The sequence below is a fragment of the Ambystoma mexicanum genome, chromosome 2q (assembly GCF_040938575.1).
Source record: "Ambystoma mexicanum isolate Mex_15411 chromosome 2q, UKY_AmexF1_1, whole genome shotgun sequence".
Lineage (NCBI taxonomy): Eukaryota > Metazoa > Chordata > Amphibia > Caudata > Ambystomatidae > Ambystoma > Ambystoma mexicanum.
In genome coordinates, this window is record NC_090924.1 from 319,887,597 (window position 1) to 319,902,150 (window position 14,554).

Sequence of the window (14,554 nt, forward strand, 5' to 3'; positions counted from 1 at the left end):
AAGATGCGTAGCTTAGGAAGTTTTACAAATTCAGAAGCACCGCCGTGCACGGGGCGGGGCTTAAATACCGGTCAGCTGACCGCACGCATAACGCGGCGTCGTAGGCCTGAAATCCTACGTGAATGCAAGGGGCGCCAGGGTCTCCAAGGCAACCCATAGCTTTTCCTGAAAGGGAGCGGGTAAAAAGACAAACCATGATTCCGAGGAGCTAAAGAGAGTCCCGCTTTGGAGTAAAAACTGTTCACTCTACTGTGAATTCTGGAATGTTTGTTCTTATGCGGGACCACTTTATGATCAGACGAAGAGACATCTAATGGGACCCTGACAGTTTCCTCCCCCAAAGATGAATCCCCGGAGTGAGTGGCCAAGAACATGGACACGAGGAGAGGAGCATGTACGTTCGACTAAGGTTCCCATGTACGCTCTTCCGGACCGTAACCTTCCCAATCAACAAGGAAATGACAAACCCCACGTATTTTTCTCATATCCAGAATAGCTTTAACTTTGTACTCCTCCACACCCTCGACCATCACTGGTGCAGGACGAGAAGGGAGGCGGGTACCTGCGGGGCACGGCTTCAAAAGAGAAACATTAAAGACTGGATGTATCTTCCATTGGGAAGGCAACTCTAAACGGACCACCAATGGATTGAGCACTTCTTTGATAGGGAAGGGGCCCACAAAACGAGGTATCAGGCATCTACGACCAGGCAAATGGAGGTTCTTAGAAGCCAACCAGACCAGCATTCCAGGTTGATAATCAGGAGCAGGGGTCCGGTGCTTATCAGCATAGAGCTTAGCTTGCCGTTGAGCGGCCTCCAAGTGGTCTGAGACCGTTTCCCTCAAAAGAGATGAAGTCACGAATGCAACCCTGGGCTGCCGGATTGCCAGTGGTAGGAATCACATCCTTCGGAAACAACCTGGGATGTAGGCTGTACAGGGCAAAGAACGGAGTGATACCAGTAGACGAATGTACTGAATTATTGTACGCATATTCTGCTGCTCCCAATAAGTTTAACCATGACTCTTGATGCTGAGCGATTAGACAGCGTAAGAATTGTTCCATGGTGGCATTCGCCCTTTCTGTTTGTCCGTCTGTTTCAGGATGCTAGGCCGTGGAATACCGTCCATCTATCCCCAAAGCAGTGACTAGATGACGCCAGAAACGGGAGGTAAATTGTGAACCATGATCAGTAATGATGATCTCTGGTAGACCAAAACGATGGAAAATGTCCTGCAAGAACAATTCCGCTAGGACCGGAGCAGAGGGTATGCCCTGGCCGGGTACGAACAAGGCCATCTTAGAAAAGTAATCAACAACCACCCATATGGTATCACACCCTCCAACAAGAGGTAATTCTACCACAAAGTCCATTGAGATCATTAGCCAAGGTTTCTTCGGAATGGGCATAGGATGAATCAATCCCATTGGCATGGAAACTGTACCTTTGCACTGAGCACAAATAGGGCAATTCCTGATGTAATCCGAAACATCTTTAGACATCGTAGGCCAGAACGTCCATCATTTTAATAGTTCAAGAGTCTTGCGTCTCCCCGGGTGTGCGGCCATTAAAGCATCATGACACCACTGGAGAGCCAAAACACGGGTTTCAGATGTAGGGAGGTATAGCCGTCCTTGTACATATGGCATGGAATTGATGACTTCCATCTCATGGTCATGAAGTTCAGGAGGACTAGTTGCCATCCAGGATTTAATCAAACCCTTCAAAGAAGAATCAACAGTACAAGAACAGATGACAAACGACAGCTGTAAAACCTTCCCTTCGTGGAGAGGTGTCTGTCCAACGTCATTCAATCTGGATAAGGCATCTGCCTTAGAATGTAAACTTCCGGGACGGTAGGTGATCTGGAAGTTGTACATTGAGAACAATTCATGCCAACATGCATGGCGTGCGGTGGTACAACGTACTGATTTAAGAGCAAGAAGATTACGGTGGTCGGTGAAGACCTGTACTGGTGTAACAGTACCCAATAGATGGTGCCTCCACACCAGGAATGCATCACGTATTGCCAGTAGTTCACGCTCCTTGATAGTATAATTCATCTCATACTTGGTACGTTTTCTAGAATGATAGGCCATGGGATGTAGAAGACCAGTATCCTCACATCTCTGGGACAGAACATCCCCCACAGCCAAATCAGAGGCATCAGCTTCAACAACAAATGGACGTTTTTGATCCGGATGCTGTAGCACAGGGGCTGAAGTAAACGGGGACTTAAGTGTATTAAAAGCTTCTTGGGCTTGATCAGACCACACAAAGCGAGACTTGGAGCGGGTTAGTGCAGTCAAGGGAGCTGCAATAGTAGAAAAGAAGTGTATGAACCGCCTGTAAAAATGTGCAAACCCTAAAAAGGACTGAAGGGATTTTACATTATTCAGGGGAGGCCAGTCCAAGATCGCTTTGACCTTATTATTGCTCATTTTAACACCCTCACTGGTGATATCGTATCCTAGGAATTCAAACTGATCAGCATGAAAGACACCCTTCTCCAGTTTGGCATAGAGGCTGTTTTCACGCAGCCTCTGTAAAACAGTGGAGACGTGTTGGACATGTTCGTTGTATGTAGAGGAATAAATGAGGATATCATCAAGATAGACAACCATGAACTGGTCCAGTAAATCCTTGAACACATCATTGATGAAATACTGGAACGCAGCTGGGGCATTACATAGACCGAATGGCATAACCAAGTATTCAAAAAGGCTGTATTTTGTCTTGAAGGCTGTTTTCCATTCGTCGCCTTCTCTGATCCTCACCAGATTATAGGCTCCACTTAAATCAAGTTTGGTAAAAAACTTGGAAGAACCCAGTTGATCCAACAGGACTGATATCAACGGAATAGGATACTGATTCCGGACTGTGATTGCGTTCAGTTCTCTATAATCGATACAGGGGCGTAGGTCTCCCTCCTTCTTGGGGACGAAGAAAAGAGGTGATGCTGCTGGAGACCTAGAGGGACGGATGAATCCCGTCCTGAGTGCTTGATCTAAATACTCTTTTAGCACTACATCCTGCTTTTGCGTAAGTGAATAAATCCTACCAGAAGGAATACGGGCTTCTGCCAGTAGTTTAATCGGGCAATCATAAGGACGATGCAGAGGTAGTTTTTCTGCCACCTTTTTATCAGAAACGTCCCTAAAATAATCATATTCTTTAGGAAGGAGCTCTGTAGTGATTGCCCCAATCGTAAATGCTGTAACTAGGAGCAAGGAACTAGGATTTCCGGATCCCACCTTGGAAACATGACAAAACCTCTGACAATGGTCTGAAGTAAATTCAACTGAATGAGATATCCAATCGATGGTAGGATTGTGTTTAGTTAACCATGGCAGACCCAGAATCAGCTTGAGTTGTGGAGCTGAAATAACATCAAAATGGATGATCTGTGAATGATTGTCACCAATGGATAACACAAGGTCAATGGTTTGTTCCGTCACCAAACCCGAAATCAGCGATGTACCGTCCACTGCATTAACTAACTCTGGTGTTTTCTTGGAAATCAATGGAATGGAATGATCACGTACAAATTGTGCATCCACATAATTACCAGTTGCACCTGAATCAAGCATGGGTTCAACAGACCAGGTTGTCTCGGATGTAGAAGACAAGGTAGCCAAGACTGTGAAAGGAACCAATGATCTGGGGTCCATGACAACTTGACTCGACAAAGGGACCCCGTCTAGTGTTGAGCTTTGGTGTTTCCCGCCTTCTTAGGTTTCTTGGGACAAAGTTTCAAAAAATGACCAGACGAACCACAATAGAAACATAAATGGTTGGCCCTTTGGAGCTCCCTTTCTGAGGGAGTGAGTGGACCTCGAATGGCACCAATCTGCATTGACTCAGAGGTTGAAACAGGAGTCAACACAGGTGGAACAGCTGGGGTGGCTCTTTGTTCACCCTTTCGTTCTGCCTTGCGGGCTTCAATTTGCAACACAGGGTCAACCAGTTCTGGTAAACTATTGGCACAACCGGTACCATTGCTAGAACAGCCTTCAAACTCTCCGAAAGACCTTTATTGAACATAGCAGCTTTCTTTTCATCTGGCCAATCAGTTTCTGCAACTAGCTGGTTAAGTTTTGCCAAGTACTCCAAAAAAGGTTTGTCTTTTTGTTGTAAAGAAAGCAATTCCAGGTCAGTTGCCTGTGATTTATAGCTGGTATCAAAAACACGGGTCATAGCCGTAATCAGTGCCTCACAATCATACAGAAGCGGGCTACTCTGTTCCAGCAGGGGATTGGCCCATACTGCAGCAGTACCCCCAAGGTTAGACAAAACAAAAGCCACCTTTGTAGCATCCGGAAAGGAGGCAGGCCTACACAGGAAATGTAAACGGCACTGATTAATGAATGTTCGAAAGGTCTTAGGAGCCCCTAGGAACCTTTCTGGAGCAGCCAACGGAAACTGTGCTGCCATGTAGACAGGACTTGAGTCAGTTCTCCTTTGAACCCTTCCTGAAACTGAATTCGCTCCAGGACTAGGTGCTCTGGCTCCTGACTGCAAGCCAGCATGTAACTCATTGATACGATGTTGAGTAGCATCATGTGCTGCTGTCATATCGGCTCTGAGGTCAGCCACCACTTTGGATAAAGCCGTTAAATGATCAGCGACTTCTTCCATTTTTGAAGGCTTCTGAATATATTAGGGCCCAAGGGCTAAATCCAGTAATGGTTGCTTGACACGTCGTGATGCAATTGAGTCTTTCTGACAATATACACCTCAAGAGTACAAAAGGACAGATTGAGGTGAGTATTGCCAGAAAATATGTGTACACCCTGGTCCTCAGACAGCAGGCTGCAAGAAAAATTAACCAAGTATTAACATTTGGCTTAAAGCACTGTAATCTCAAAACAAGGTGAAGAACCGATACTCACAAGCAAGAAAAATCAGAATTGGACGGAATAGTTCAAAGCTAGATTGATGAGTATCCTGAAACAAGAAAGGCAATGGTTACCAGGAGGACAGAAGAGTAAGAAAAAAGAAAGAACCAAACTGTATGTGCTTACCAATTGAGTGGTCAGGGTAGTAACAGCAGATGTATTTTGGGGAATTAAGTGGTAGTCCTGGAAACACAATGTCCTGTGTCCTATTCCCGCCGGCACGAGGATGCCTAAGGAGTCTATTGATACTTGCGTCGTTGCACTAATGTCCTTTGATCCTTGCGCTGATGCGCGACAGTTCTTTCTGTTTCTTAAAGTCTTTGGGCGGAAAAAGAGTGAAGACGAAGCACTGATTGTAGATGGAACAATCCAAATGACTTAGGTCTTGGCAAACAGGTAAGACGTGAGGAAGAAGACAAGGCAGTCTGTGAAAGTTCCAAAGTGTGCAATAATCGGGTAAGATGTGAGGAATGAGGCAAATGCAATCCGTGACCGTTCCGGGTCTAGCAATGAGCAGGTAAGACTTGTGGGATGAGGCGAATGCAGTCCGTGGCCATTCCGGGTCTTGCAATGAGCAGGTAAGACTTGTCGGATGAGGCGAATGCAGTCTGTGGCCGTTCCAGGTCTAGCAATGAGCAGGTAAGACTTGTGGGATGAGGCGAATGCAGTACATGGCCATTCCAGGTCTAGCAATGAGCAGGTAAGACTTGTGGGATGAGGCGAATGATGTAGTCCTTGGCCGTTCCGGGTATAGCAATGAGCGGGTAAGATGAAGGCAATGAGAAGAACAAGGCAGGAAAGTCACAAAGAAGACCAGGGATTCAAGGAGCCAGAAGACATGGTAACAAGATGCGTAGCTTAGGACGTTTTACAAATTCAGAAGCACCGCCGTGCGCGGGCGTGGGGCTTAAATACCAGTCAGCTGACCGCACGCATAACGCGGCGTCGTAGGCCTGAAAGCCTACGTGAATGCAAGGGGCACCAGCGTCTCCAAGGCAACCCATAGCGTTTCCTGAAAGGGAGCGGGTAAAAAGACGAACCATGATTCCGAGGAGCTAAAGAGAGTCCCGCTTTGGAGTGAAAACTGTTCACTCTACTGTGGATTCTGGAATGTTTGTTCTTATGCGGGACCACTTTATGGTCAGACAAAGAGACATCTAATGAAACCCTGACAGCTGCTCACTTAAGCTAAGGGACACTTAAGCTAAGGGACACTTACATTAAAAATCATGTTCATTCTGGAAACGTAACAAACATGAGAAGACAACTGCACATGGTTGCTTGCAAACGCCAGACAGGCCTTAGCTGTTCAGCAGCTGATGAGGCAGCAAACCTCATTGTGTGAGATGTTACAGTTTGTACTGAGAACCAAGCTTGCTAGAGTTATCTTAGATAATCAAGCCTCAAACAAAATGACAGATTTATTTTGGCATTGAGTTATTTCCAGCTTTGGAAACGTTAAGGGCTTTTTTTTTACAAAAGACAAGTGTATTTTTGTTGCCATTTCTTTTTGTGGTTTTCAGCTATAAAAGCTCCTGGAACAATAAACGGATGATGCATTATATGAATACTGATGGTGTGTGGAACCTGTTTGTTCTAGCAGGGTATTTGCGTCCTTACCCTACTGTTCACTACAGACCAGAGATGGCCAGAGAATGTGGACTTGACAAAAGGAGTGCCATCATATGGGATACCATTGCCCAGTCTGCATTTATCACTGTAAATGAAGCTTTTACATCAGCCACTCTTTCAAGGCAACCGGATAACACCAAACCATTCTTAGTTGCGGCTGAGGCCTCAAACGATGCTATAGGCGCGGTTCTGTTACAAGTATAGGACGATGACCTGCACGAACACCCAGTAGATGACCTCTCACTGACACTGACACATTACTCAGTAATAGAAAAGGTGCTTCTGGCCCTCTGAGGAGCCTGTATTGATTGGAGACATCTGTTGCTTGAGGCCTTCATTCATTTGAGGTGCGCACTGAGCATCAGAGCCTCAAGGTATTGGAAACCTTGCAATGTAAGAAGAGCAGACAGGCCCGTTGGGTCTACTTCTTTTCTCAGTACTCTTTTCACAGTACGGTGATAACCAGGTCCAGTTCTATTCTAGCTGATGCCTTGTCCCAACTGAAAAAAGGCGATGACAAAACGAAACCAGAACAACCCATGTTTTCACAAAAACTTTGTGTCCATACCATACAGCTCTTCCTTGGCCATGTGAAAGAGATGTCACTTACCTTGCCTAGCATACCACCTGGAGTTAGCTTCAAAGGCCAGGTACCCTGGAAAGGTAGTCAAGTACACATTGTGTCCAGGGAACTACAGGCACTATTGTTATGGCTGTGCCAGGACCTGCCCATGCGGGGCATCGAGGTATTAAAGGAACATACAAGCTCATGAGTCGTTATTTCTGGTGCCCACAAGAAACACCAACGTTCAAAAGTACATTGAAACATGCATGCTGTCCTGGTGTATGCTCAAGCGAAGCGCACCACTAAGAAACCCATGGGTTTCCTTCAACCCACAGCCATTGTGGATCAGCTGTGGACAGTGACACACTTCATTGTTGAGTTACCTGCTTCTGTCATCATGGTAAAAGTGGATACTTTGACTAAGAGGGCTCATTTTTCTCCCATGTTACATCCACCCACTGCTACAGAGAGGGCCAAAGTGTTTCTCTGTGACATCTTCCATCTGCAAGGCCTCCTTAAGAAAATCATATCAGACTATCGTTCACAATATATATCACACTTCTGGACTGCGTTTGCAAAGGTCTGAGCAATGAGAGTATTGTCACCTGATTGCTGTCCTGAGACTAACAGATCAACCGAACGTGTTAATCAGATACTGGAACAGTACTTCTGTTGTTTTGTGAACACTGTCCAAGATGACTGGAGGCAGTGGTTAGCTATGGCCGAATTTACGTATAATAATGCAGTACACATCGCTATCATGTTTTCGCCTCCTCATATCATCCTCATAGGTTCCCTGACCTATGGGTATAACAGATGGCCCCCAACAGCTGATAAGACAGTACGTGACATACTAGCGGTCCGAAAAGACCTGCAGGCTGATCTCAGACAGGCTCAAGAACATAAGTCTTTGTCAGCTAATTGTCCCTGTTCTCCAGGCCCCACCGATGCGATGGTGAGAAGGTATGGTTTTCCACACAATACCTGCCATCCCAGGGTTTACCTACCAAGCTACGTTCCCGTTTCCACAGACCTTTTAAGATCACTAGGGTGCTGAACCCTATAACACCGTCCGACTGCAGCTGCTGCACACCTGGAAGGTTCACCCAACCTTTCAAGGGTCCCAGGTCAAGCCTGTGCATCCCTGCCTACAATCTGGGCGACATCCTCCTCCTTCGCCTGTCCTCGTAAGTGGCCAACAAGAATACAAGGTTGAGGCTATCTGTGGAATGAGGCAACGGACGCAACTACTTCGTGATTTCCTGGAAGGGATACAGAGCGTCTGATCCTACATGGGAACCAGCTTGTAATGTCCATGCTCCTCGCCTCAGGAGGGACTTCCATCATCGCCGATTACAGCGCCGCTGTCGCTACAGACCTGGGGTATACTGTTATCCCGCACTGCCAGGAACACAACATTATGCAGCCACGTCCAAGATGGCGACCGCACCTGGAGCAGGGTGTGATGTCACATGCAGTCAGCGTGTTACTGGATAAACGTTAATTGTGCAACGGTGGTTGCATTGTAATGCTTCCTGCGGACTTTCGGGAGGCTGCCGCCATTGGCCTGCTGTCCTGTTCTTCCTTGTTTGATGCCCCTCTGCTCCTGCCTTCTTGGTCATTGCTGATCCTGCGTCTAGCCTTCCTTCTCCATATTGTTGGTCTCTGCCCGGCTGCATTGCGTCTAACACCTGGATCCTGGTCCTTTGCTTGTCTTACATGTTCGTCTCTCCACTCCTGCCTCCTCCAACCTTCCTTCCATCCTGCTCCAGTGACCCACTTTGCTTCAGATGGCTCCTGATACCTGGTGCATTATCGTCAACTTCCATCAACGCCTAACAGTGTCCAGGAATTTGTCTTCTGGCTTTTTCCCAGGGACGTACTGTCCCCTTGGTCACCTTGCTTGTGTTTTTGTGTTAATAATATCAAGGTGGCTTTAGGACTGGGCGCCTCTATCTTTGTGACATTACCACCAAGCACAAGGTAAAAGAGTGCCAGCAGCCCGCCCTTGACACCTGCACGCAAAAAGTATGCTTGCCAGACATTTGGTCGAAAAAAATTGGTCGACCAGACAAATGGTCGAACCAATTTGGTCGAAAACGAAATGGTCGAATTTTTTTTTTTTTAATTTTAACCCTTTTTTTGGGGGGGGGGTCCCCCCAACCCTCTTTTTTTCTCTAAAAACCCCTTTTTTAACTAAACGAAAACCCGAAAAATAAATATATAAATAAAAAAAAAATTCGACCATTTGGTTTTCGACCAAATTGCGTCGACCAAATTGCAGTCGACCAGTTTTTTTTCGACGAGTTGACTGGACACCAAAAAGTATTATAGTCTGCAGAAATGCATAAAATAAAAAGCATGGGATAAATCAAAAAAAAAATTACTAAAAATAAATACTTCAGCTGTTACATATGCGGTTTAGTGAACACAAAAAAGTTAACAACTGCGAAGCAGACAAAACGTGTGGCCCTGTTGATTTAGGGGACATCCAGTTGAGGAGACATTTACTCAGTTGATGATCTGCACACAAGGGTATACCAGGCAGGGGCTCCCAACCCTGCAAGCACGTTTGCTATAGAGAAAGGCGGAAGCCCGACCACCTTGTGGTCAGGGTCAGAGCATGGAGGGGGGCTGGGGGTGCTTTGACCCTGGTGAATGGCAAGGGGCCACCTAATGCTAACATTTAGAATGGCTCCACATAGGCGTGTTTCTGGCATGCATTGTGGATACATTGGGCTCAAAATAGTGTAGAGTTATGTTGAAGTGTCCGTGCTTTGCACCATGATTCTGCTGGCGGGATGGTCGTTGGCAAAACAGGAAGGTGATGGCTGGAAGGTTTTGAATTAATCATAACCACAGGCAAAGTTCTGGGCAACCCTCCAGACCATCGTTTTCCAGCCTGCCAAGCCATTACAGAAGGGGAAAAACCATATGCAAATCTGGCTTGGTCCTACCCCAAAAGGGGCAGTCCAGCCCGAACTGCTAGGTCACATCCCTTCTGCACGAGACCACAAGCATCCCCAGACATGTTTCAGTCTTGTTGGGCGTCATCAGTGAGGGGTAGCTTGGGTCTTTAGGCCCGGCAGACTAGGGACCCACGTCTGGGCATACCCGTCCCATTCGGGGTGACTTTAGCAAAACAGAAAGGTGATGGCTGGAAGGTTTTGAATTAATCATAACCACGGGCAACGCTCTGGGCAACGTTGGACCATCAACAAAAGAAAAAATAGGTTGAGTGGTGTGGTAGTGTGGAGTGCTGATGTTCAGTGGGGGTGGAATTTGTGTGTGGAGTGGTGGTGTGGAGTTGGGGTTATGTGAAGTTGGGGTAGTGTAGAGTGCTGTTGCGGTGGAATGTTGGTTTGGGGTGGTGGTGTGGAGCTGTAGGAAGGTGTGCATTTGTGGAGTGATTGACTGGTGGTGTGGTGGGGTGAAAATAGTATCTGGGCATGGTGTGTAGATGTGGAGTGGTGTGGTGGTGTGTAGTGGGGGTGGTGGGGAGTAGAGTGGTGTGGAGTGGTGGTGGGGTAGTATGTACTGGTGGTTTGTGTGATATTGAGTGGTGCAGGTATGTGGATTGGGTGGGTGTAGTGGGTATGTAGTAGTGGAGTGGTGGAGTGTGGTCTGGTGATGTTTTTGGAGTAGTGTTGTGGGGCTGAGGGATGAGGAGTGGGGATAGAGTGGAGGAGTGGTGGTCTGGTGGTAGAGTGTAATGGAGTGGTGATGGGGAGCGGTGGACTGGATTGGTGAGGTAAAGAGGTGTTTATTGTTGGTGTGCTGTGGAGTGTTGTGAGGTGGGGTCATATTGCTGACAGGCAGACCACAAAACAAATTCTATGCATGTTTGCATCATGGCAAGGTGTGCCCTAGAGCTAATACTCATTGGCATTAGCACTAGGGGAAACTTTGCTCAGATGCAAACATGCATTAAACATGTATCTTGTTTGCACTAAGGCAATTTTCGCCCTGGTGCTTATACCTTGTCAAGCTGCTCTTATCATGCTACAGAGGTTTTCTAATATGCCCCATTGTTTTAAGAAATAAGGCAAACTTTGCCCTACTTCTGATACCGTGTAAATTTGCACTTGTACCTCAGAAATGTTTCTGTCATCTGGCCCCTGATTGTGAATTTCCCATCTTTATGGCTTCCGGGTGCCAGAAACAACAAATGCCAGAATTTAATATCACACCAGGAACCTGACTCCTGACTGTGACATATTAGTAGGAATCTGCTGTGTTGTGATATTATTTTATTCGAGGAACCTATCTTCAGTACATGACATCATTCTGTGAATGTGTTGTCACACTATGGCGTCTCTTCTTGAACCTGAGGTCACATTATAATATAGATCCAGTTCCCCAGAGCAGCACGAGTTGTCTCCTTGGTTGTATGTTAAAGGAATATAATTAAACCTTATTCACTGAGGAAGGGGTCATTATCATGGGGTAATGACCGACCCCCAAATTATTTCCTGAGGCGAAGCCAAGGGTCATAAATTGGGGAAGCATCATTATGAGACACATGCCACATAGTTTAGAGTGCATTCCCAGCATCCGATTGGCTGATAGGAGGTCTATACTGCAATCCATGGACTGACATGTATTATTACTAATAACACAACTCTATGATTTATATATAGAACCTAACCGAAATAGAAAAACATACAAAACAAAAAGAGCAAAGAAGTGAAGTAGGAAGGAAGCAGGCATAAGAATAGAGTATCCCCTTAAGAGGACCTCGCTGCATATTTCTACCGCATATTACTAGCACCCTTGAGCTTTCCAGAATTCACCTGTTAGTGGTACCCCTGTTGAACGTTTTAAGTCCAGAAAAAGCTAAGACAATTCAGAAAATGGGCACCAGGAAGCCAAAGATTCCCCTGGCTTGCACAGTGTTCAAAATATGACTTCTAGTTCTGGATTCTCAGAGGTATTTTTAGACATACTGATCAGGGGCGTTGCCAGGGGGGGTTAAGGGGGCTATAGCCCTGATCGTTTGGTTGTAGCCCCGGATAGAATCTCAGGAGCTACAGCCAAAAGACTAGCTACCCCCAGTCCCAACAGTTCCGACATCAGCATAGCCCCAGGTCTTTTCCAGACCTAGCAACTCCCCTGATACTGATGATATGTCTATGTTCCTTAATCATCTCGCAAGGTCCAGCACACAATTCCCTGCGGCCAGATTGAGACTTTTACCAAGCCAATTGCTACTTTTTCTTTTTTCTTTTTTACTTTATTGTTTTTGGTTTATTCGAAAACCTTTACAAAACTAGAATTCATTACAGTATGAGATAACAGAAGAATAAGAAACAAAGTAAACAAATCACAACACAATACACAATCACGATACAAGTTAAAAACAGAAGTAAAACATAACTAGAGCATTTCATATATTAAATAATTATTCCAATACCATATTAAAAAAAATAACTACTTTTTCTTGTTTTCTTCCCAAACTTGAAAATCAGAATTCAGAAGAATTGTACTTGTCTTTTTGACCTTACAAATAACTTCCATGTTTTGTCTCAGAAGTCGTTCATACCCATAACTTTAAGCGTGGAAGCATTTTGACCTCTGAAAACCTGGAATGGCTTCCACGTTTTCATACTTGGAATGTTATTGCTTCCTTTCCCAGATGCACAAACGCAGGTTCCAATAAAGTATCAAGAAAACACAGTACTATATGTATGTGCATAAGTAGTCATTTATAAAACCTTAATGAGGAAACAGTCATTTGCAAAATAATACAGGGAAAGTAAGGGATGCTTATAGGGTACAACACACTATAAAGGGCTGCTTTATATGTACTTCTATATAAGGGGAAAGGGAAAGAAGGAAAACGTGCATAACAATCAAGACATTTATCAGAAAAGGGAAATATGTGTAGGGAATGGGGGCACCAACTTAAATAGAATTCTCCATAATCTCCTTAATCAAATGTATAGAAATAATGTCATAATAATGTCTTCAAGTCTCGGCAAACGTACAAATAACACCACTTTTCCTATAGGGTCGCAAAGGACGGTGCTCAAGAGCCCGATCCACACCAGGGTTCCAGGACAACCCCTGACTACACAAATAACCCCTATTACAACTACATTTTCTGTGGCTAATCAGAAAACATGGAGTGGAATTCGCCCTTCAGCACCATATTCATAGCCCCCTTTCCTTGTACTGGCATTTATCAAACGCCATCACTGTACTTCTTTCTATGAACCAGTCTACTATACACGTGTGTGGGTGCAACTTTTATAAACCCTCAGCGTGGTATTCTTGGCCACCAAAACAGCATGCATCAAAAATGCCCTGCTTTCCCATGGCATCAGAAAGGGCTTCTAATCAGTGCCAACATTATCAAGCGAACTGTTCAATTAACACCTTGACACCTCCTGACACCAAACAAAAGTCATCAGCGAAATCAGTCTGCGGGCTGGAAACCTTGCACTGTAGACGGGGAGTAGAAGACCCTGTCACCCACAGCTTGCAATTCAGAGCATTAACCTATCGTGTGCCGACTCGGGAAGAAAGCTTGCTCATTCCCGCCATTTTGCGTAGGCAATTCCATGTGTCAGGTGCCGACACTAATAATGAGGCAAAAGCAATTACACACGATTTGTTCCAGCTGCAGTGTAAGCTCGTTAAAGCACCTAAAACTGCGCCTACGCCCTCCCAGCCAGTCAGAGCAGGACACCGGAAGCATAGCAAACTATGGTCAAAAGGCGGGCAGTGCTGACCAATGCAAGTGCGAAGAGAGGGCACACTGAGCAGTGGCAACTCAAAAGCAGACAACGAGCCCGACAAAAGGCGAAATGGTGCAGGTACTAACCATGGGGGCTTCAGCAGCGCTCGCCTGGCAGCAGAAAGGGGACCGTCAGGAGTGCTGCTCCCACTTGACACTTAAGATGTTGCCCGGTCAAAGGCACAAATTTAGCTGTTGGCTTCATTCAATGCTAGTATTCGTTCCATACTGGGGAACGCTGGCAGCGCCTGACCTCTGGGACGGTTGCCCATGGAGGTGGGAGGGGGCGAAGCAAGTCCACTGCAGGTCCCAGTTTAGCACAGGCACAACATGAATCTGCGTCGAGCTGACAGTGGTAGCAAATGCCATGTTTGCAATCATGTTGTGTTGTAGACACGGTGTCCTGGTGTTTTATAGTGCATAACATAGCAGTCATTTTACCAAAACGGTTGGGAGGGGATAGGGGCATGCCACCTTCCTCTTCAGCATGATGGTATGAGACTCAGAGAAAGCATGGCGGAGTTGTGATGCAGACAATTCTGGAATGAAGCGCACAAAGCAGTGCTGGAAGGAAGTCAGGTGCCTGCCCCCATCCCAGTGCACAGAAAGCCAGACTACTGGGGCCTAGCAGCATTCTGCCTAAAGGTGGTATTGGTTAAGAGTCACAGAGCACCAACCCAATCCATGCCAGCACTCCGACTGTGATGACATAGACCCTG

The 14,554-nt window shown here is 46.0% G+C and overlaps 1 protein-coding gene across 1 annotated transcript in view; it reads right to left on the reverse strand.

Annotated features, from left to right (window-relative positions):
- The window catches only part of RPL3L (ribosomal protein L3 like), a 320,999-nt gene extending 306,965 nt beyond the window's left edge, over positions 1-14,034 (reverse strand). The window contains exon 1 of the mRNA XM_069647298.1: positions 13,923-14,034. Within this exon, the coding sequence (XP_069503399.1) occupies positions 13,923-13,925 (3 nt within the window). The 5' untranslated portion in view covers positions 13,926-14,034. The remainder of the gene's footprint in view (positions 1-13,922) is intronic.
- Between the last annotated feature and the right edge of the window lie 520 nt (positions 14,035-14,554).